Source organism: Diaporthe citri (assembly GCF_014595645.1).
Source record: "Diaporthe citri strain NFHF-8-4 chromosome Unknown scaffold_1, whole genome shotgun sequence".
In the NCBI taxonomy this organism is placed as follows: Eukaryota; Fungi; Ascomycota; class Sordariomycetes; order Diaporthales; family Diaporthaceae; genus Diaporthe; species Diaporthe citri.
In genome coordinates, this window is record NW_025064846.1 from 1,398,736 (window position 1) to 1,420,429 (window position 21,694).

At 55.7% G+C, this 21,694-nt stretch overlaps 4 protein-coding genes across 4 annotated transcripts; all 4 read right to left on the reverse strand.

The window, feature by feature from the left end:
• Positions 1 to 4,105: 4,105 nt before the first annotated feature.
• INS49_000374 (uncharacterized protein) lies at positions 4,106 to 7,241 on the reverse strand (the record flags this gene model as incomplete). Its single annotated transcript, XM_043161212.1, has 6 exons — positions 4,106 to 4,531; positions 4,635 to 4,645; positions 4,713 to 4,944; positions 5,024 to 6,280; positions 6,348 to 6,934; positions 7,076 to 7,241. The coding sequence occupies 6 exons, from the start codon at positions 7,239 to 7,241 to the stop codon at positions 4,106 to 4,108; spliced, it is 2,679 nt and encodes an 892-aa protein (XP_043029718.1).
• Positions 7,242 to 9,689: 2,448 nt separating this feature from the next.
• INS49_000375 (uncharacterized protein) lies at positions 9,690 to 11,100 on the reverse strand (the record flags this gene model as incomplete). Its single annotated transcript, XM_043161213.1, has 6 exons — positions 9,690 to 9,789; positions 9,849 to 10,087; positions 10,140 to 10,269; positions 10,336 to 10,464; positions 10,560 to 10,905; positions 10,977 to 11,100. 6 exons carry the CDS (start codon positions 11,098 to 11,100, stop codon positions 9,690 to 9,692), a joined length of 1,068 nt encoding a protein of 355 aa, XP_043029719.1.
• Positions 11,101 to 16,264: 5,164 nt separating this feature from the next.
• Positions 16,265 to 18,750, reverse strand: INS49_000376 (uncharacterized protein; the record flags this gene model as incomplete). Its single annotated transcript, XM_043161214.1, has 3 exons — positions 16,265 to 16,453; positions 16,510 to 18,504; positions 18,595 to 18,750. 3 exons carry the CDS (start codon positions 18,748 to 18,750, stop codon positions 16,265 to 16,267), a joined length of 2,340 nt encoding a protein of 779 aa, XP_043029720.1.
• Positions 18,751 to 19,728: 978 nt separating this feature from the next.
• Positions 19,729 to 20,853, reverse strand: INS49_000377 (uncharacterized protein; the record flags this gene model as incomplete). Its single annotated transcript, XM_043161215.1, has 2 exons — positions 19,729 to 20,720; positions 20,781 to 20,853. 2 exons carry the CDS (start codon positions 20,851 to 20,853, stop codon positions 19,729 to 19,731), a joined length of 1,065 nt encoding a protein of 354 aa, XP_043029721.1.
• Between the last annotated feature and the right edge of the window lie 841 nt (positions 20,854 to 21,694).

Here is a 21,694-nt window from a genome sequence, read left to right on the forward strand (position 1 = left end):
AGTCGGGCTCGTACCTGAGTCAAGTAGCCTTTCCTGGCAGTGCCGTTGATCAGCTCGCCGATAGTTCAGGGTTGGATTGGGTAGTATCCGGCGGTCGTCTCCGACTCTTCTGTGGCTCGCCTGATGGTTGTATGAAGGGTAGAGTCTGTGGTGTTTTCTCAACTGTAGCTGCGCAAAGCTCGCAAGAGAGGAGAGGATTTGAGGCGGGCCGATGGGGGGAGGAAGGGGGGATTTTGGGCGGGCAAAAACCGGGTTTTAGGGATGCTGGCACTGGGCATATGCCACTCCACGATAAGATAATCGATTGACAGCTTTTGCAAGACGGACCAAATCGAGATGGTGACCACGACTGGTACTGGGGACTGGGACTGGGACTGGGCTGAGACTGGGAGTGGACTGGGAACTACTTGAGCTGTGACTGGGGCTGGGCCATGCCCCCTTGTTTTTTCTGGGGCGGGAGACAGAGATGCAACAGCGCAACAGCAAGCACAGGCTGAGCTGGGCAAGGCCAAATCCAGGCTGGAAAATGGCACCTTTCCCGATGGGAACTCTCCCGCACGCCTAATAATCCGACGTAGGTACGTGTGGCCAAGCTGCCACCGTTGCGTTGCTGGACGGGAACGGTGGCTCGTGGGCCACAAGGCGGCGACGACCGCGGCTGGTGCTTCGTGGCTGGGTGAGAATGGCTACCATGGGCATCTGAGGTGACGGGCAACCTGGCCCGTTTAGATCACACCCAATTGCACCTCTTGTCTGCCAGCAGACTGTACTGGTGCTGGTGGCTGCAGGCTGGGAAGGCTCCGTCTCCTACGAGCTCTCAGCCCCCACCCTCCTTCCCCTCCAAAAAGCAGGGACAGAGTCGAGCTGCTGCTGGTGCAGTGGTGGTGGTGGTGGTGGTGGTGGTGCTGGTGCTGGTGCTGAGACGCACAGGTGGCTGTGCTGGCCGGCTGGTCGGCTGGTGGGAAGGGTTCGTACTCTGCCCCTCCATGTGGTCATCACATCCCACTTTCACTCTTTCCCATCCCGCAGAAGATCGATTTCCGGCAGCCCACTGCCCGACCCTGGATGGCACTTCTCTTGTCGTAGCGTAGCTTCGTACAAGGTAGCCTCGCTGTTCCAAGGTTTTCCTATAGCGCACATCTTTCCCATCTCCAGCCCCGGCCCCTAGTCACGAAAGCCATCGGGTTTCCCTGTTATTGCCCTTCTCTCGCCGGCACGCGATGCTGCGCTGTTGGTGGGAGACCTGACTGCTGGCTGTCCATCATCCGGCAAAAAAAAATCACTGACAGATGACGTCAGGACCCACCCCTGCCGTTTCCTGACACTGACAGATTACTGTACAAGGTGTACCTGCCTTTCCCGTGCTCCTGCTCTGCGTCCTGCCCCACCAGAGCTCGACGGGCGACTGCAGGGTCTGTTTCTCCCTGGCCTGATGGGTGAGGACTTTCAGATTTCAGAAAGGGCTCGGCAGCCGAACTGGTATAAACAGTCAGCTCCCTTCCCCTTGCTCATGGGCGTATGAATGCGCAGGTGCACAAACATGATACCTAGGTTGCTGTGTCGGCCCCACAAAAAGACATGTTCCGCCCATCGTCAAAACCGGTGCTGATCGAGAAGCGTCTAGCCCGGCGAAGATCCCGCAGGCCTGGACCCGGATCCCTGTCTTAGCTAGTTTGACACCGCGGACCTTTTCGTCCGCATAAATCCATGCCGGCCTGCCGGCCGCCAGCTGTCACCTGCCAGCTCTGAGGATTAGTCCACCACTTGATAACTCACAGCGCCGTTGAGATATCAGTTGCCTGTGGGAAAGCCAAGCAGGCGGCAGGCCAGCAGAGTTACAGAGAGGTATCTAATAAGCCATGTACGACCCGGAAGGACACATGGTAAGGTATCCGAGGTGCCCTCCAATTATGCCATGCCGTTCAACCAACACAAGCGGTAGTCTACCAGAACATACAGGGCTTCCTGAAAAAGAAGCCTAATTCGTGACTTCTATGGCGTTAGCGAAGGATCCCCTGACTTTATTGTTTTGTCTGTGCGTGCCATAATAACAATACCAGCTTTTTAAGGCAAAATTATATGGAAAAAAGGTAGCTTTTCTATAGCATTATATCCCGTATGCGTTATAACGGTGTAGGTTTAATTAAAAAAGTATAAATTAGAAGTTATGATTGGTTAGATTTGGTTACATTCTTTATGGGGAGTTGTACTGGCATGGGTAATCTTTTAACGGAAACCCTGTACACAAGTGGCTTTCCGTGGTCCTCGGGGCCTATAGCGCTTTTCCCGCCGACATTCCACCTTTGAAGGGTCACAGGTCAACCAGATACTGTATCTAACAACTGTACTAGCCTCAAAGGAGCCCACCTGACACGGTCGAGTCGCATGGTTGCATGTGGTAGACGATAATACCTTCGTGTATGTATGTGCCTGAGAAGGGGCCGCCGCCACAAACCTAATCTGGATCGGCCTCACTCGCCCACCACTCAGCTTCACACTATAACAACAGACATATCAGGCATGACCCATCGAAGATCCGGGTGCCCCAACGAGGCTAGAAGGACACCTAAGATCCCATCGTATCTAGTGTAGTCTGCCGCCGCGGCCCTGCCCGATGCCGACCTTTACCAGCTTGCCGGGCGCCGATCCCTTCCTCTTTCCCGCCGCCCATCACACACAGATTTTACGCTTTTTTTGCCCATGGCAACCTTAGCCCTCTCAGCTGGGTCATCAAGCCGAGAAAGTCTAAAACCCCTCCTTCTAACAATCTATCCAGCACTCCTCCACGACTCAGAACCTCGCAGTCGAGGGGGTTGTGCGCGCGCGCGCGGCAGCAGCATCGTCGGATGCAAACAGCTACCTCTCCTGGGTGATGACGACATAGGGGCAGCAGGCGGGCCCACAGACACGACAACGACACGCGCAGCAACAGCTTGGATGACATCATTGATGGTAGCGAAAGGGGGGCCCTCCAGCCCGTCGCAGGTCCACCTCCCTGGACAGCCGAGTCTCGAGGGCTCGAGGCTCGCGAAGGGCAGCGGCTCTCTCTTCTCTCACACGCCAGCGGCTGGTGAGGATGGATCAGGTTCGACAGAGATGGTCCCCACCTGGACCCTGGATTTGCACAAGGGGTCCACGGCGAACTGTCAGCACAGCGTATTCATCAGTGTCTCTGTTCGTCATGACTAGGTCATTATGGGCCTTGGATCTGACTCGGAGGGGTCGCTTTGTCAGTTTTGAACTTCAAACAATGTACGGAAAGGGAAGGAGAAATGCAAGGAAGGGTAAAAAAACCGGGGGAAAAAAGGAAGATCAAGGCGGGCGTGGGGGTGGGGTGGAAGTCTTTGCTTTCCGAGCTGACTATTACACGTCTGCTCCCAGTAGGAGCGGTTCCTGACATAGTAGCATCACCCGCTAGTATTCCGAGAGTAGAAGACTGCTTGTGTAGGTATTCCCCTGAACGGCTGAGACATATGTCCTAGAAGACAGACCCTGCATCGATGTCTCTTACCATTACAGGGTACTCAGGTGGGCGCTCCTCGTCTCGTGGGAATGTGACACAGGCTATGCCACTGGAGGTTCTAAACCACCCCATAGGACATGGAGAATCATCTCATAGGAGCTTGCCCTATTGGATATAGAAATGTATCCCATAGGATAGTTGCCCATAGGATAGTTGCCCATAGGATAGTTGCCCATAGGATAGTTGCCCATAGGTCATCCCTATCGAAGTTCATCCCATCGGATAGTTGCCCATAGGATAGTTGCCCATAGGTCATCCCTATCGAAGTTCATCCCATCGGACGTTATCGCACACGAAATTATCCCGTAGGAGCCTGTTCCAAAGGAGGATATCCTGAGAGAAGTTGTCTAGCAGGTTGTTACACCCAGGTAGTGTATCAGGTCATCACGCGAAGCGCTCCGAGGTCGACTTTGCCATTCTCGTTGTCGTGGGCTTAGACCAGGAAGCAAGAGACACACGAGGCACTGGGAACAAGCTCATCCGAATCAATAAAGTCTGTTGCTACTCGATTTCGTATAAGAATGCAGGTGCTCTTAGTTTAAACAACAACCTCTACTGGCGCCTTCGCCCTGTAAGTCCGGCTCATAGTTCCGCGCCGTCCGACTTGTCCGCTGGCAGCGGCTCGACGTTCCAGATCCCCTCGGCATACTCGTTGATGCACCGGTCGCTGCTGAAGAAGCCCATGCGCGAGACACTGGTAATGCTCTTCGTGAGCCACTCATCCTGGTTCTTGTAGGCCTCGTCGATGACGTGATGCGTCTCGATGTAGCTGTGGAAGTCGTCTGACACCAGGTAGTAGTCGCCGTGGTCGCGCACCGCCGAGATCATGCCCGCGAAGTCGTTGGGTTGTCCGAAAGTGCCCTTCTCGATGGCCTCAAACACCTTGGCGAGATCTGGGTCTACAGCATGCGAGCCGTATGTGTGCGAGTGACGCAAGTCCTCGACGTCCTCAGCCAGGTTTCCGAAGAGGAAGATGTTGTCCTCGCCGATCTCGCGAGTGATCTCAATCTATGAGGGGTGTTAGTAAATGAATTTGAACACAGTAGTGTGAGGGAAAAGTAGTCAGCTGCCAATATTAAGGCACAGCCGCAGTGCCCAAGTGATTACTTACGTTAGCACCGTCTGTGGCAATTCAAAGTTAGTTACCATGTTGATTAAACAATTCAAGGATGGAGTGACTGCTGCTTACCGCAGGTTCCAATGATCAGACCGCCGTTCAGGACGAACTTCATGTTGCTGGTACCTGAAGCCTCGGTACCGGCCGTGGAGATGTGCTCGCTGATGTCTGAGGCTGGAACGATGATCTCCGCCTTGCTGACGTTGTAGTCCTCCAGGAAGACGACCTTGAGAAGGTCTCCAATGTCCTCATCTTTGTTAACAACAGCGCCGACGTTGTTGACAAGGTGAATAATTTGCTTGGCCTTCAATGTACAAAGTTATTAGTCCTGTTTACTCACAGATGGAAGTACCGAAAGGGGGGGGGGGTTTGAAAGTACGTACCATCCAATACCCAGGGGCGGCCTTGCCACCGAAGATAGTTACTCGTGGTTGAACCTTCTTCCTCTCCTCCGGTGTCATAGCCTTCAGCGTCAGGTACCGATGGATCGTTCCGAAGATGTTCAGCTGCTGACGCTTGTACTCGTGGATACGCTTGACCTGAACATCAAAGAGCGCGGCGGGGTTGACAGTCACACCAGTACTGGCCTTAATGTGCTTTGCAAGCCTGACCTTGTTGGCGTACTTGATCTCCTGCCATTCCTTGCGGAAGTCCTTGTCCTTTACGGAAAGCTCGATCTTGTTGAGCTCCGTCAGGTCTTTTAGGAAGTTGTAGCTGCCGGTCTTGCTGGCGATAAGCTCGGATAGACGAGGGTTAGCTTGGTGCAGCCACCGACGGGGGGTAATGCCGTTTGTCACATTGGTGAATTTGTCTGGGCCGTAGATCTCGACGAAATCCTTGAAGATGGTGGTCTTGATGAGGTCAGAGTGCAACTCGGCCACGCCGTTCACCTTGTGAGACCCGATAATGGCCAGGTACGCCATGCGCACCATCTTCGGCTGAGACTCTTCAATGATGGACACCCGGCTGAGGAGGTCGCGATCATTGGGGTGAGCACGCTCAACGCTCTGAAGGAAAGCGAGGTTGACGTCGTAAATGATCTGCAAGTGACGTGGTAGGAGATGCTGGAACAGGCCCACGGACCACTTCTCCAGAGCTTCTGGAAGGACAGTGTGGTTTGTGTAGCCGAAGGTCTGCGTGACGATGTTCCAGGCTTCGTCCCACTCGAGTCCCTCCACATCGACCAGGATTCGCTGTAGCTCGACGATAGCCAGGGTAGGATGGGTATCGTTTAGCTGTATAGCGACCTGGTCGGGGAATTCATTCCAGGCCCGCTTCGACTTCTTGAAACGACGGACGATGTCGTATAGTGACGCGGCAACCCAGAAGTACTGTTGCTTGAGACGGAGCTCTTTGCCACGGTCTAGGTTGTCATTGGGGTACAGCACGGCGCTGATGGTCTCGGCACGTTGCTGGTCAGCAACGGAGCTCTCGTACTCGCCAGAGTTGAACTTCTGGAAGTCAAACTCTCCACTGGCAGCCTTGCTCGACCAGAGCCTGAGGTTGTTTGTGGACTTGGTGGCGTAGCCTGGGATCGGAACATCGTAGGCTATAGCCGTGACAACGTCTCCGCCCTCCCATCGCGCAACGGTCTTGCCGGCAGAGTTCTGAGCTTTTGTCACATGCCCGTAGAATTGTATCTAGAATATAGTTAATATCATATCAGAAAGAAAATAACCGTACTAGCAGGGGTGATTATCAACACACGTCAACAGTAACATCATGACGGGGGAATTCCCAAGGGTTGAAGTCGAGCCAATAATCCGGGACTTCAACTTGGTATCCATCAATAATCTCCTGCTTAAAGATACCGTAACGGTATCGCAGCCCATACCCCCAGGCGGGGTAGTCGAGACTGGCGAGGCTGTCGAGGAAACAAGCCGCCAGGCGGCCCAGGCCGCCGTTGCCCAGGGCGGCGTCGTGCTCCTGGCTGATGATGTCCTCGATGCGGAAGCCGAGGTCCGCGAGCCCGCTCTTGGCGACGTCCTTCTGGCCGATGTTGAGCATGGCGTTGTCGAGGGCCCGGCCCATGAGGAACTCCAGGCTCAGGTAGTAGACCCGCTTGCTGTCGGCGAAGGTGTGGCGCTGCTGGGTCCTGTTCCACTCCAGGATGAGGCGGTCCCGGAAGGCCAGGCCGGTAGCGGCGTATGCGGCCTGCTCGTCGCAGTTGAAGACGCTGCGCGCCAGGGTGGTCTCGACGTGACGGACGACCTCGCTCTCGAAGCCATCCTTGTCCTTGAAGCCCTGGGTCTTGTGCTTGGTCCAAGCCTCCCGCTGGGGCTCGGGGATGGAAGCTGCGAAATGGACATGATCAGCGTCTGCACGTCATATCATGGAATCGATTGGGGCCGTCCGCTTGGAAATCCGGCCCCCCGGCTCCGTGAAGGCCCCACTTTTCCGGTGTAGTATCGGGGCAAGGGTTGGCATATCCCCACCTTCAACAGTCTTGATATCCCCGGCACCGAACCCAGTAAAGGTCCGCTTGTGCTTCGGCCTCGAAATACCGGCCGGGCTGACAGAGCCCTGTATGTCGACGATGGGGGCGCTTGTCGAGGGGCGGCGCTCCCTCAAAGGGACCCTCTGAGGCTCAGTGGAAGCCATTGGATAGGAGGCAGGGACAATCTTGACGGTAATCTTCTGTCAGCACTTATATTTGGCAATTGGCCCAGAAAAAGAAACAAATGGAAATAGAACAGCACACAAGTCGAGGGGGCGGCGTGCGAATTGCTGCTGGCTGTAAGCTCAAACCACCCCGCATGAGGCACTAGCGGTGGTCTGCGGCTATGGCGGGGTAGGTGAAGCTTCAGGAGCTGGTGTGGGCGGGTGAGAGAGTGGTGAGACCAATAGCCTGCCCTCCTGGAGCTTGGACGTTCAACACTGCACATTCGTCGCCCGGAGCTTCCCCCGGGCCTCTTTCTTGAACCGCAGGAACTCTGACGAGAGCGAGGCCGGCGGGAGGCACAGAGAGATGTATGTATGCTCGTCGCGGGCACATGCAGGGAAAGCCAGCCTACATACCTGGTTGTTCCACGAGAGCACGGGCGCCAATTGCTGTTGCTAACGATGCCGGCGTGAGGAGGACGGGAGTGTTCTCTGCGGGAGCGACCAGGCACAGAGCAATGGGAACAGAGCAATTGAGTCCAACTCAAACCAGTCCTCGTTCAGGCTAAGTTTGGGAAGGAGGGGGAAAGAATAGAAGAAAGAAGGGAGTCCAGGAGAGAGGCCGCACGACAACAGACGAGCGACTCTGGGGGAGCTTTTATACAGCTATGGGAAGCTCGCTTCTGCAGGGCTAGCTTGCTCAAGCACGCCCGCATCTTCCCAACGTTGACTGACTGACTGACTGATCATAACCGCGCCGGTGGTACCTTCTCATCCGCCTGCCCACACACCAAGAGCCGCCCGCTACCCCCTGCGAAACGGACCAAGAATAGAGGTGGAGGTGCAGGTGCAGGTGCAGGTGCAGGCATGTGCATGGACTCCTCGCAACTAAGAGCTTGCCCTTGGATCCGGGCCTGTACCTTGGAACAAGGTACGGTAGCCCTCCCACCACGCCATGCAAATGCGGGGTGAGGTGGTGGGTGCTCGGCCACTGCCAACAACGCCGTCGCCAGAGCACCCATTGAGTTCACACCGCTGACGGCAGAGTCGCATGTTGCATGTTGCATGTTGCATGGGGTGGGAGGGCTCTACTGCGGCTTTCCAGATCCAGTTGGCTCCCGTATCTGCTCGCTCGTGCTGCTCGATGATGCTCGATGGTGCTGGGGTGGGGGGAACTAGAGCTGCAACTCCTTCAGCATTGTCGTACGAGTCCCAGGCGCAGAGGGCCCCTCCTCTCAACCGTCGCCCCCCTCCCAAAACGCCCGCCTCTACTGTACAGTACAGCACTGCGGAGGCTGTTGTTCATAGCATTGTACTACCTGTCAGGCTGTTCCAGAGTCAAGACATGGAAGCAACTCGAAACAGTTTTGACGGTTCTGTTGCAGGTGAGTGGCACTGGCGCTGGTGGCTGTGACGGCGATGGCTCCCGCGATGATGAGACGTAATTGTACAGGTTGCGTGCTACACGTAGCTGCAGTACCCCACCTTCGCCGGGGGCAACGGCCTGCCGTCTGATACATAGATAATGCACGACGTCTTCGGGCCTCGCTCCATCGTGATCTGTGCTCCTTTGGCTGGTCTGACGGGCTGACGGGGCCGGAAGGACTGGCTGTGGCATGCCTGATGTTCGGCCACTGTCTCGGCCGTTGTGAAGTTTAGACTCGTCCAAGCCCACAAGTCCCCACGGGTTGTGTGGGTGGCCGGGGGCGGGTCGCTGTCAGTTCCCCAGTCTGGGTCCACTTCCTGGGACCTCGACCTTCCCGACACGCGATCGGTCCCGATGGTGGACGATGGTTGTCCAACGAGACGACCTGTTCGCGCAGGACGGGCCAACTGCTCGGTGGAGACACGGCAGCCAAGAATGGGCTGATTTTCTCTCCCATCATGAGCGACGCTCCGCTGCTCGCCAGCTCAGCCAGCCAGCCAACCTGGGGTCCTGCACCCAAGACCTAGACCTTCCAATCGTCTTCTTGAATTAAGCTAATAATCCCACTATTTCGTTGACGTGCTGGGGCTGCTCCGCGTCTTCTTGAATACATGTACAATTCACCTCCTGCCCGTAACCAGGTATCATGAACCAGATTGTTCGTCTCGTTCCCTTCATGACCCGCCCCAACTCCTTGCCAGAATAAAACAACCGTCCTGTCCCTCCTCCTGCTGGAGAGGTAGGATTGTCAGGCCACCGAATACCATCGTGTGACAACAGTCCAGGGCCGCCGCTCTCCCCATCGTTTTCCACAAAAAAAGACCGCCGGCCGCGTCCGAGATTTCCAACCAAGAGCAATTACGGCAGTGCCAGAATTTGGCCCCTCCCCCTCCACAACGCCGGGCCGCGAACACACTGCCGTCCTAAACGCCGAACTGATGCACTGAATGGTAAAGACCGCTCGTCGACATGATGGAAAGCAGCAACCGGAACAAAGAAAAAGTCGAAGTCTCGGTGAGATATTAAAGAATACCGGAATCCTTGAGTGCGTTGTTGAGAATGGTCTCTTTCACGGCGGCGAAGACTAATCTGATGTTTGACGTGTCCGTTGCTTGTGTCAGGCTAGGCGGTCACTGTCAGCGCAAGGACGACGGACATTCCATTCCACTTGCGACACTTACTGAGGGTAAAGGTTCAGGTGTGCTCGGTTGACTTGATTAAACCTCCACAAGAGGTATTTGGCCGCCTTGTTGACGTCGTTGCCGCCAGAGTAGTCGGGGAAGTAGTTGCCGAGTGGCGATCTGCCCAGCTTCTGCTTGAAGATGTCGACTTTATTGAGGAACAGTATTATACTTGTTCTCATGAACCATCTCGAGTTGACAACCGAATCGAACAGGAGTAAGCTTTCCATCATACGGTTCTGCTCACATTAGCAGGCGGGATTTCTCACGGGACTGGTGGCTGAGGCCTACCTGACTACTCTCCTCCAGCAACACTTGATCGTATTCGCTGAGAGCGACACAAAAGATAATTGAAGTAACATTCTCGAAACAGTGGATCCACTTTTTGCGTTCGCTGCGTTGTCCGCCGACGTCAAACATACTGCGGCGAGTCAGCCTGGAGGTGATCAAATGGGCCCAAACACGGTTGGTAAGTAGACAGTCTTACTGAATGCTCAGCTGTCCCATTTGGAACCGAGTTTCGTATATGCCGGTGGTTTTCGTCCTCGCTCGAAGAACATCCATCTCGTTCGGCAGATAATCTGGTCTGACTATTCGCTGAGCCTGCTCGAAGAAGCTGTAGACATGGCGATTAGTATCTCCGCCTGGGGCCAACAAAGCTTCTGCGATAGAGGGGAAGGGGAATGTCCAGGGGGGAGGGCGATCACGCACTATTCGGCCGAGTCCATCAAATAGAACTCGGTTTGCCGATCCATCAATTGCTCCCTTGCTGGATCGTTCCATATTGCGAATACTGCGTCTCCAACCTTGGAGTCCATAATCGCCTGGGGCCCGGCCTCGACGCTGTATTCTAGGATGTAATCGCAGTACGCCCTGTTCTCCTCGTTTGCTGGCTCGATGTCGAACTGGCGCATGGCGTTGATGACGGCTTTCGCACATTCTATCAGGTTCTTGAAAACTGTCGGCCTGTAGTTGTAGAGCTCATCGTCCGAGTAGCCCTTTAGATGGATGATTTTCATTTGCTTCACAATCGTGGATTTGCCGCTCTCACCGGATCCTAGATGAGCCAGGTTAGTCTGATTGTTAATCCAAGTCACGTCGCGTCTGGGTCACGGGCCATTTTCGTACCCAGCAACAGTATCTTGCATTCTCGCCGCAGACGTTTCGAGTCCTCCTCCAAGTCCTTGTCGATCTTCTGACTCCGCTTCTTTTGCTCCGTCTCCTCGCTATTTGCACTCATGCAGGCACCCATCTTGTGGGGTGTCGGTGCCCTCCCACGGAGCCGCGTTCAGGGTTCACAAGACCGGACGGCTGCGAAGATGGTACAACAGGCCCGCGAACTGGAGTCGAGGGTTTTGGCTGCCAGATAAGCTAGGCGCCCATGAGACTCGGAGCTGGCAAGGAGCACTGGATCGGTGGTGGCCAGCTTGATGGGATGTGAGGGCCAGAACGGAGCAGCGCAGAACAGGGCGGTCCGTTCGCAAGGTCCAGGCAAACGACGTATCTCGGCGCGACTGGACAGGCCGGGCGAGGAAGCAATTGATGAGCGCCGATGGCTGGCGTGGATGAGCGAGCGAAATTGATGCAATTGCAGGTCGCTTCACAAAACTGGGAACACATGCGCCGAGCCAAGTGCTGAGTTAAAAGGCCAAAGTTGTCGTAGCAGAGTAAGTAAGGTTTGAGGGCTTGGGCTTGCCGTTGCGGGGGGGGGGGGGGGGGTGGAAGGGAGCTTGACGTCGGGTTTAGCCGCAGAGGCCGGACTGGGTTTGGCTCTCGTCTGGTTAGTCGCGCCTGCACTGACTGCGGCCTAACGAACCAGCGTTGGAAGTTCGGAATGGGGGCTTCGGGTTGAATGAAAGCTGAGATTATCGGGAATTGGGCGATTAGGATCCGTATGGTGAGCGAGCGAGCGAGAGATAGATAGATCAAGAGAGAGGGGTCAGAGAGAGAGAGAGAGCTGTCCAGCAAAGGGATGACGAGGCGATTCCCCAGCAGCACAGCACAGCACAGCGCCTGCTGAATTATACAGCAACAACAGTTGCGATCACCTGCGGGATGAACAGGTAAAATGGATTGGAGAGGCCAACCAGGTGTCTGGGTCGTGAGAAAATGGTGGACTGCGATGAGGCGTCAGATTCGCGCAGACTTGGCTACCATGTAGCTAGGTAGTGGCGGACTTGTGGCGTGGTGGTAGAGAATGGCGATGCGACGGCATGTCCCTGCGATGGGCGAGGAACAAAGGCTGAACTGAACGACAGACCGACGTCAGATGGTCGTGGAGGCAAGATACGGGACGTAGACGGGCACGAAACCACACGTGATGGTGTTGCAGAGTCGGTTCGGATCAGGTAGAATCGAGAATGGGAATCCAAGAGCCAAAAACTCAGCCCAAGTCGAAATGGCGAGTCGAGGATCCGACGGGAAGACTGGCTGACGGCGGCGGCAGTGGTTGAGCGGTGGTGACCTCGGGGAATGGAGGTGTGGGTGAGTGTGAATTGGTGAGTGCAGATACCAGCCTAGACCACCCAGGCACGGGTGCAATCTGGAGGGCTGGCAGACGAGCCAGCACGAGGACGGAAGCCGGGACCTAGAGAGGTGCTGCCGGTGGTGGTGCTTCCCTGCTCGAAGCTGCGGGAACTCTGTGATGAGATGAGGTCCCCTCGGTGATGAAATGACGAAAACCGAGTACGAGCCTCGAACAACAGCAAGATATGGGACCGCGGCGCCAGGAACAAGTACTGGACAGGTACCTTCTGATTTCTACCTAGGCAAGTGCAGGTGCAGGTACAGCCATTAACAGACGTGACCAGGACGGACTGGCTTGGCGGCAGCGTCTCTTGTCTGCTCCAGACACGTCGCGCAGAGGCAGCAACAGGGCAGGCTCGAGCGCGAGGGACGGTGTCAGTGACGGCAACCGGAATCGAACAGGACAGGATGAGGAACGGGTCGGTGTGGGAAAAGGAAGGCAAAGGAAGGCAAAGCGCAGATGGGCGGTTGGTGGTTTGTGGTGATAGCAGCCCAGGCAAAGACAAGACGGTAACCAGGTACCGTACCGAACGGAGTACTGCCCTGCCCTGCCCTGTGCTGCAGCTGCAGGTAGCGGTCAGAAAAGCGGGACGTTCTGCGAGGTCAGTCTGTTCTGGTCTGCTGGGTCTGCTGGGTCTGCTGCGAGTGCTCGACTGTAGGTGGTCCGCCCTGACCGGCAAATGCAGCGAGTTGGAGCCCCCAGGGCCGACCGCTCAGCCCGGCCGCTGGGTCTTCCCAGGAGCCTAGCGGCGAATCTCAATCCAGGGCCCCAATTTTGTTCTCTGGACCCCAGATGGCGGGGACCCACCTGGCCACAGCTCGCAGCTCGCAGCTCGCAGCTCGGGGTGGGCACGCAGCACACGGCAACCCGTGCGCGCTCGCCTATAGCCCACAGTTCTGCAGCAGCAGCAGCAGCAGCAGCAGCACGAAGAAGCAACAAGCACCCGTGCCCAGGGAGGAGCTCTCCGAGGCTACACGCGCCAGTCAGCATCATTCCATACGTACATATCACCAGGGCATCAAATCAGGAACAGGCCGCCAGGGCATCCGTGGTGACATTCCAATCCGACCTCTGGCATCGCACAAAGCTGATGAGGCTGACACCAGCGGGCAGCAGTGTCCACTGCCCACACGGCACAGCAGAGCACAATTTCCCGGGATCTGGTCCTTGGCCCTCATCCTGGTTTTGGCTTTTGGCTTTTCAAGGTTGGTTTTGCTTTCGACTTTGACTGCCGTCCACGGTCCAGTCCAGTCGTGTGCAGTGGCAGACTGCGTCCTCTCCGGCTGTGACGACGCCATTGTTATCATTATTAATTGCCCGAGCTCTTGCCCTCCGCTCCCACCCAACAAGACGGGGTTCGTCTGAGCATTATCCAATCTATGAGGCATATTCTCTGGCGCTTCGGCTGCATCTATCTACGATTCTGGTGTACTGTACCCACGCCACCCAGCCTGGTCAGCCTCTTCTGTCAGCCTGCCCACCTGTCAGCTGTTCCGTCAGCCACTCCTCGCAGCCACTCGTTCGGTTGACTCGAGACGACACATCTGGATCTGGTATTTCCCAAGGCTGAGTCGGCATCCACACCCAAAAAGGTTTGCCCGTCTCGGCCGAATTGAGGTCTGGCCGCCGACAATGTCACCAGCACACATCCCAGCTCGGGTGCCCAGTCAATTTCATGACGCCAGGGCTAACAGGTGACAGCTCGAGCCGACCTCCCTCCCTGTCATTCATTGCTGGCCTGCTTGGGTACCGATCCGGGATGTCCCACCGTGGCCTCCAGCCTATAGTTATGACATGTGTATAGTACTATACAGCCTTGTTCAGAGCTCAGGACTGCCATCGGAAATGATATCTCCTGCGCAGCGCCCATGCCGCCAAGGCACACCCAGCCAGCACGCGCGAGAGTCCCGACATGCAGGCCTATGCGTGCCACAGCGGCTTCATACAAGCTCCGGGTAGCTTCCACGGGATCCTCTTCGCGTTTCGGGCCCGTGGACAACCATATATCTGAAATCCTTGCCCGGGTCAAGCAACAGACTAGGAGTACAGTACGTACATCTACCAACAGCTGGGAAAGGGCAGCAATAATGAGAAAGGATCGCTATCCGAGCCACGTGTTTTGTGCCAGACACTGCGCTGGGCCTGGCCCACCCCGTGCTTCATCCCGACAAGGGGGCAGGCATGAAGCACCCTGATGAAGGCGCCCAAGCCCAAGGGGTCACAGGCTGAGAGCTCTCCACCAGTCCAGTCCAACCTCAGCCGCCCTCCCGAAATAGGCATGTCCCAAACGAGGCTGAAATCGCAGCAATAGGCCCTCCCGAAACCCCCGAATGAGATCTGTGGCATGGCATATGTCGTTCACACACATCACAAACAACATAGTCTAGACTATACGGTTACAGTGCCAGTGCCACGCCCCATCACACAGCCTGACAACGAGAACGCCTGCCCAACTTACCGTGAACGGTACTCCTGTGTCAACTTGCTGGCTGCCCTCATCAAATGGCTGCATGCAGTCAACCAAAGCACAACACAAAACAAAACAAACACCCCCTTCCCCCCATCAACCAATAAACCAACCTCCTGCTTCCCTCTACCAGCGGGCATGCTTCGGCATGGCCCAGCCGGTGAGCCTTTTCCGGCCGAACAATCATCTCGTGCTGGCTCTGGCGCTGGGCCATGCTCCCTGGCACGCATAGAAATATATACTTTACGGCTGCGAGTCATGAGAAACCTTACCGCCTGCTAGCCGTCTCACGACTGCATATCAATCACTCAATCGTGGCGATTCCACCCTGGGCGGTCTAGGCCGCGCTGCATCTCGCAGTTGGGGGAAACGGGATTGGGTGGGCGGTGGGCGGGCCACATTCCTCATTCCCCTCCGGCCAACCAGGCACGCCGTTGCATGGGCTTGTTTTTGAGTTTTGCTGCTTGGGTTGCCGGTTGGCCGGCCCCCAATGTGTGTGTGTGTGTGTATGTGTGTTTGTTTCGCTGATCGCGACGGTCTTTTAACGGGGAAACCTCGAGAGAACCTGGAAGGAGAGGTCTCGCTCGGTGTTACCGGCCCCACGCAGCATTCATCGTCTCCGCCCGCGGTCGAGCCCGGGGTTCCTCTCACCGCGCCCTCGGCGTGGGTTCCTCCCAAGTTTCCAAGCCCTTCCCGCTCGTGTGGCGATAAACACTTCCGCCCTAGGCATCGCGAGCAGGAAGCGAATACAAAAACTAGATTGCCTCCGCACGTGGACCGTCTGGTTGCCATATCAAAAGCACTCTCCTCCAGGCAGCGTTGGTCATGCTTGAACCTTTATAGTACATGGATCTGCTGAGACTTTCCTCCCTCTATAACCACCCCTTCGCCGACGACGGCTTCACGATTTGTTTGGCCCAAGAGAAGATGAGATGCTGGGCCGAGGGATATGGTCCATGTCAGAAGCCCGCACATGCTGCCACCACAGGACAGAAACGACCCCCTAGCCCCATGAAACACTCACGTGGTTACGAATCAGCGGCGATTTTATTCGTATTTTTTTTTTTTTGGATTCCGCCCAACTGGGTCATTCTATCCTCGTAGGCCTGCTGCACAGCGCAGCAAGCTAGTTATGTTCGTAAACCCTCCTGCCTCGTCAAACGCCGCCTGAATCCAGCTCGCACATCCAGGCAGGCCTTCTGCCGGCATAAAAATCAGCATCGTGTGTAGGTCCATGCCGACCCTCTCTTGCAGACTGAGCACAGGACAGCCAATGCAAAGACGATCTAAACTCCCTCCCGAGTGACCAAGTCCAGATGACGTCCGGCTCCACGAACGGCGCGCAACGCCTGCAAATGTGGTGAGCCACAAGTCAAAGTTTGAGATGTAATTTTACAAATCAACGCTGTTCCGCAGGGCTGTCTACGCAAGGTAACCAAGCTCGTCATCCTCCAGACGCTCCAGGTATTCCTTGTCCAACAGGATTTCAATGCACTTCTTGATGTCCGCCACCTTTGGAACGAACCGCGTTCGGATCTGGTTGATCGTCTCACTGACCAGCTGCTGATGCTTCATCTTCTTGCGAGCCTTCATGATACGAACGATCGCGGACTATATGACAAGTTAGCTGGGGTCAGATGCCGGATGAACTTGGCGCATAAACCTACCTGAAGCAGAAGCTTGCGATCCTCCTCGATGGTCTTGTTCGTCTCGACCTCCTCCTGCTTGGACTCTGACTTGGTTCCAATATTGAGGTTGACCCGAATCTTCTTGCTCTTGAATCCGTAGTTCAGGTGGAATGTCTTGCCCTTGGCAGGCTTGCCATCCTCGGGCGACATGGTAAGAATCTTGGCCTTCAAAAGGATCCCAAGGGCGGGATCCAGGCTCTCGGCGTTCATTTGCGTCGCCTCGGTGATTTCCTCATACGTGTTCTGGTCATTCTCGTTGAATAGTAGCAGGACCGCCATCTGGTACAAGGAGACTTGGTAGGTGTAGGGCGTCTTGCTGTTCTTGCAGTAGTTGGCTTTCAGCTCGCCCTTGCACAGTTGCCAGAGCCACGTCAGTTTCCGCCCCTCGTGCTTGTGCTTGTAAAATCTCGTGAACCTCTCAATGTCCGCCGCGATTTCGGCAGGGGGGTTGTAGGTTGTCGATGGAGGCGTCAGGGGCCAGAAACCAGTACCAAGGATGTTGTAGTATGAGTCTAGCAACGAAGAGTCTTCGAGACCGCTTGTGTGCTCCTTGAAGCCAGCGTTGAGGTCCTTGGAGATCTGCATGTCCTGGAACATTCGCTGCAGCTTGTTAGTGTACTCGAAGCCGCATGCTTCCTTCAATTTGCTGATCATGCTAGTCTCAGCGTCGTCCGAGGACGAGTTGCTGTGGACCAGCCGTCGAGCAAGCATCCGCGAGTAGAACTTCTGGAAAACATCCTTGTCCTCGATGTACTTAAAAACGGTCATAATCTGGCCGAGTGTCTCTTCCAACTGCGACTCCTCAACGCCAGTGCCGCTCTTGCGAAGCAGAACGTCTGTATACTTGGCGAGGAGCTCAGGGGACTTGTTGGACCCTGACTTGCACATGTCATTGCGGTTGACAAACTCGCGACAGGCATTGTCAAGTGATCTCGTAAACTCCGGTTCATCCCTGAACGCCCGCTTCACCAGCCCCTGATATTGGGCGTGAATCTCCAGAAGAGCGTCCACGTAGACCTTTGGCTCCAGCTTGTCGGCATCTTGTGCAACCTTGGTCACCGCAGCCAGACCAGCCCCTCGGACGTGGGCTTCAAATTTGGCACGAAGCGGGTCTAGACCGTTCTGGATCCTGGCAAGCAGATCGTACATCCTGGCCATGTCCTCCTCGCGGTCGTTCTCAAGCAGTATCTGGAACTCATCCCTTAGAAGATTGGCGTGGTCCTTAATCAAGGCATCATTGCAGGCCATCTTCAGAGACACGGCTATGTCTGGATGAAGGTACAGCTTGACGCGCTCCTCTTCCTCGTCCAGTCGAGCCACGGCCTTCTTCATGTACTCCACGACGCTATTCTCGGCAAGGAACTGCTTGCTCTCTCGTTGGTAGAAGGCTCTGGTTGCCTCGAGGAACGGTCGCTCAAAGTGGTATCGGTAGCAGTCGAGGGTCGTCTTGCTGGGGTCAGACGGATCCAAGCCAAGGGCTACGAACGAGTCAACGACTTGTTTGATCTGGTTATGCTCGATGGTCTCGCCGTTTCGTTGCTTCTCGACCAGCTTCAGGACCGCATCCATGACCTTCTCGTCAATCTTCTCGAAGAGGACGCCACGCCACTGCACAAGATGCAGGGTGTACACGTCGAAGATGTTCTTCTTGCCTTCGTCCATCTCCCGCTTGACCCAGTGCCGGTTCAGATATCGGAACAGGTGGTGAACGTATTTTCCAGCGTTGGTAAAGCGTTCCCACTCCTTGATGTAGTATGTGAGGAGCGCCTCGTCTGTGTGCTGCAGAGCTCTGTCCAGCAGGTCCTTGAGATGTTGATCGAGGTAGTCCATCAACTTCTTGTAGAGATCCTCGCCCAGGAGGTGTGCGCCCCTATGATTACCACCGAGGCTGGGCGATGCAGGCGCTGAGTTGGTCATGGGATGAGCCTTCTGCGACGTACAGAAGTTGTGGACGGCCGTGTAGATGCCCATGTACTGTTTTCGTGAATCGGACGCGTTAGTTATGCCACTTCAACGGCCGACAAGCCAGCTCGGCCAGTCGAGCAAAAGGTGGGAGATGCTTACATCGTCCATGGTCATTCCATTCTGAAGATCTGTCATAATCTTAGTGATGCCGGACGCAAGGTAGCTCCACGTATCCTGGATAGAATCGCGGTCGGGGCCCTTGGGCATCCCCGCGGTCGACCGCATTGTGGTCGTGGTAGAGCCACTTGGGGGCATCGTGAAAGGTGGCGATGCTTTGTCAAGACCCTGCTGTCGGGTGTGGGCCTTCTGACAGGATGGGAGGAGAGGCGGGGAAAGATGGTTGGTTGGGTGAGTTGCGAAGCGTCTCTGGCCGATGAAGAATAGTAGTCGAGTCAGAAAGTTGCTGGTCAAAGTCAGGTGTGCGGGATTCTTGTAGAAGAGGCGTGGATGTCACAAGTCGCGGGTTGAGTTGGGAAAGTCGAGTTGGTGACGTGAGGCGAAGTTGGAGGGGGTTAGCGGCAGTGAAATGGGAGCGCCCTCGTCTGGTGAGCCTGAAAATGCCCCCTCGAAGCAGACCTCGAAAAAGAAATGAAGAGACGGAAAAGCAGATGCGTAGAAAGAAGATAGACAATGCAAAAACGCTGTCTCGACCTGCAGTGGGAAGGGGTTTGATCGTTGTCGTCGGTGTTGGCCTCGTCACACGGGAGGCAGGAGGTAGAGGGAAAGGGAGTTTGTTGGTAGGTAGTGGTTTGATGCCTACAATGGGGCAGGGAAGGCGGTGGGTGTGAATCCATTGGCGACCTTGATCGAAGGAAGCCAGGGGTCGGGGGCCATGCTGCACAGGGCAAGCACCAAGACTGCCTAGCAGGTCAGCCAGCCAGCGGCTGAAGGGACTTTGATGGAAGGACTTGACTGCATTGTTGATGGCAGGCAGGGTCTGTGCTCCAGGCTGGCAGACCCACTCTTGACGAGTTCGCTCTTGAAATTCATAATGTGAACCTCGACTCAACTCAACTCACCCGAGTTTTATTCACAAATGAACTCATGCCAGTGAACCGAAGCCACCAGAAGCCCTTGAGCGCAAGATGATGCTCGTGCCAGGACACAGCCGTTTTGAGCAGTGTAGCACCGACGTTGTCTCATCGCTAGCCGGTGCAACCAAGCCATTGCTCAGTCACCGATTTCTGGCTCATCATAGATTAGAAATTGTATGATTGTCTTGTCTCCTGTACATTATGAAAGTGGTCTCCTGTCCTCTTCTCCTCCCAGTCTTCGAACCAACCTAAACACATTCACCGTGAAGTTTAGGATCCACCCGAACAGACCGAGAAGCAGGAACGAAGCCAAAGCCTTCATCTTGACATTCTGATCCCTAGGACTGTTATTGATATTCAGAGAGTCGAAAGCCAACGTGGTGCTTGCCGACTTGAATATGATAAAGAACAGATCCATCAAGGTGAGCGACACCTTCTGCATGGGCGATCGCAGCCCCAGCTGCAGGCCTCTGTACTCGTCCCATGTCATGTAACACACATATGGCATGACAATACAGTCTACCACAATAGCCACAATCCACTGAGAACGGAGCGTTGCCCCCGGACCACCCGCCCTATCGCTGTACAGCAGCCAGAGGTTGCCCGAGAAGGCGAGCGAGATGGCCGACGTCACCAGGACGAACAGCCTCAGCAGGGCAGGCACCAGCGGGTTGTTAAGAAGCAGGCGCCATACCTGCTCGTGCAGCGCCTGCCTCCTGCTCCTCCGTATCCGCTGCTCCAGGGTGTTGGGCAGGCGCGGGACACGGACGTCGTTGAATCCGGGCATCAACTCCTCGAGCTTCTCCGATTCGACATGCTGCGACCTCTCGCCGGGAATTCGGCCGTACTTCGAGGCCTGCACAAACCCAGTCCACGGCGATGTCGAGTCCGCATAGCGCATCATATGATTCGGGATGATCACCGGCTCGGCATTTCGAAGATGGTCCCACTTCTTTCCCCGTTGGGTCTGCCTTCTCCTCTTGATCGCCAGGTGCTTCTTCTTCAAGGGCATGGACGGTTGGGACGGTTCGGCGGCGTCCCATGCCACGAAGCCGTCCCTGGAAACCCTTCGTTTCGGTGGTGCCGGCGCATTGTTGTGGTCGGCTTGTGCGGTCTGCGGTGGTCTGCTTGGTACGGTCTGTTGTGGTTCTGGTGCAGGCGGGCCATTTGCCTCATAGGAAGCGATCCATGCTGCGCTGAGTTAGCCAAGGGTGGAGTCCTGGGGTGATGTGTGTTTCTGGGGAGGCTTACGAGGTAGACTTCGAAATCTGCCACAATTGGCTTCGACAGCAGTGCTTCCCGTCCCAGGGCGGAAGCTGTCCATTACAATAGGTCCAACGACCAGCCGCGGAAGGGGCGATATGGAGAGACAGGTTGGGTCGGACAAAGGGGCGTCGTTAAAGTCTTATGGCGCTTCCGATTCGCAAGGGGTGAAACACGGAGAAGTGATGTCTGTGATGTGTTTATAGGACAGTCGACCGAGGATCGACAATCTCTCTCTCTCTCTCACTCACTTCCTCTCTCTTTCTCTTTTTCCTCTACCTAGGTGTTGGTTGAGTGCACTAGAATCCCTGCGGGCGCGTCAAGTAAAGCCGGGATGATGCGACTTGCACATGCGTTGGGATTGGAAGTGAGTATCAGGGTATCAACAGGCGTTCGGAAGATCAGGAAGGATGCGCAGTAAAAGAATTATGAATTAACACAGCACGAAAAGTTCGAATGCAAGAAATGCTGCAAATGCGATCACACAGGTTCTGGTCCAGCAACGGGCGCGGGCCGTAAATGAGTCGTCGCTTGAATGGCCGCGACCTTGGTGGTGCTCACTGGCACCGACAAAAATAGGCGCGGCCCTAAATGAGATGATGACGGGGCGGTTGGTCAAATCCAGCGGACCGCGGCACAGGCCTGCCAACTCATCGTTTGGGTGACCAGCGCTGCAGGCGAGGCTGACTGCTTTGCTTGGTTGATCGAGCGAATGAAAGAATGCACGCAAGAAAGAAGGAAGGGATGGGAAGAGAAGGGAAGAGACGACGGCCGGAAAGCAGAAGCAAGCGAGTGGAATTGGCGCGCAGGAGAAGGACCTGGCGCCGCGAAATGAGGGAGGCTAGTCGGGTCGGCAGCGGTATCAAATGATGCGAGCGACTGGATGCCAATTTCAAGGTTCT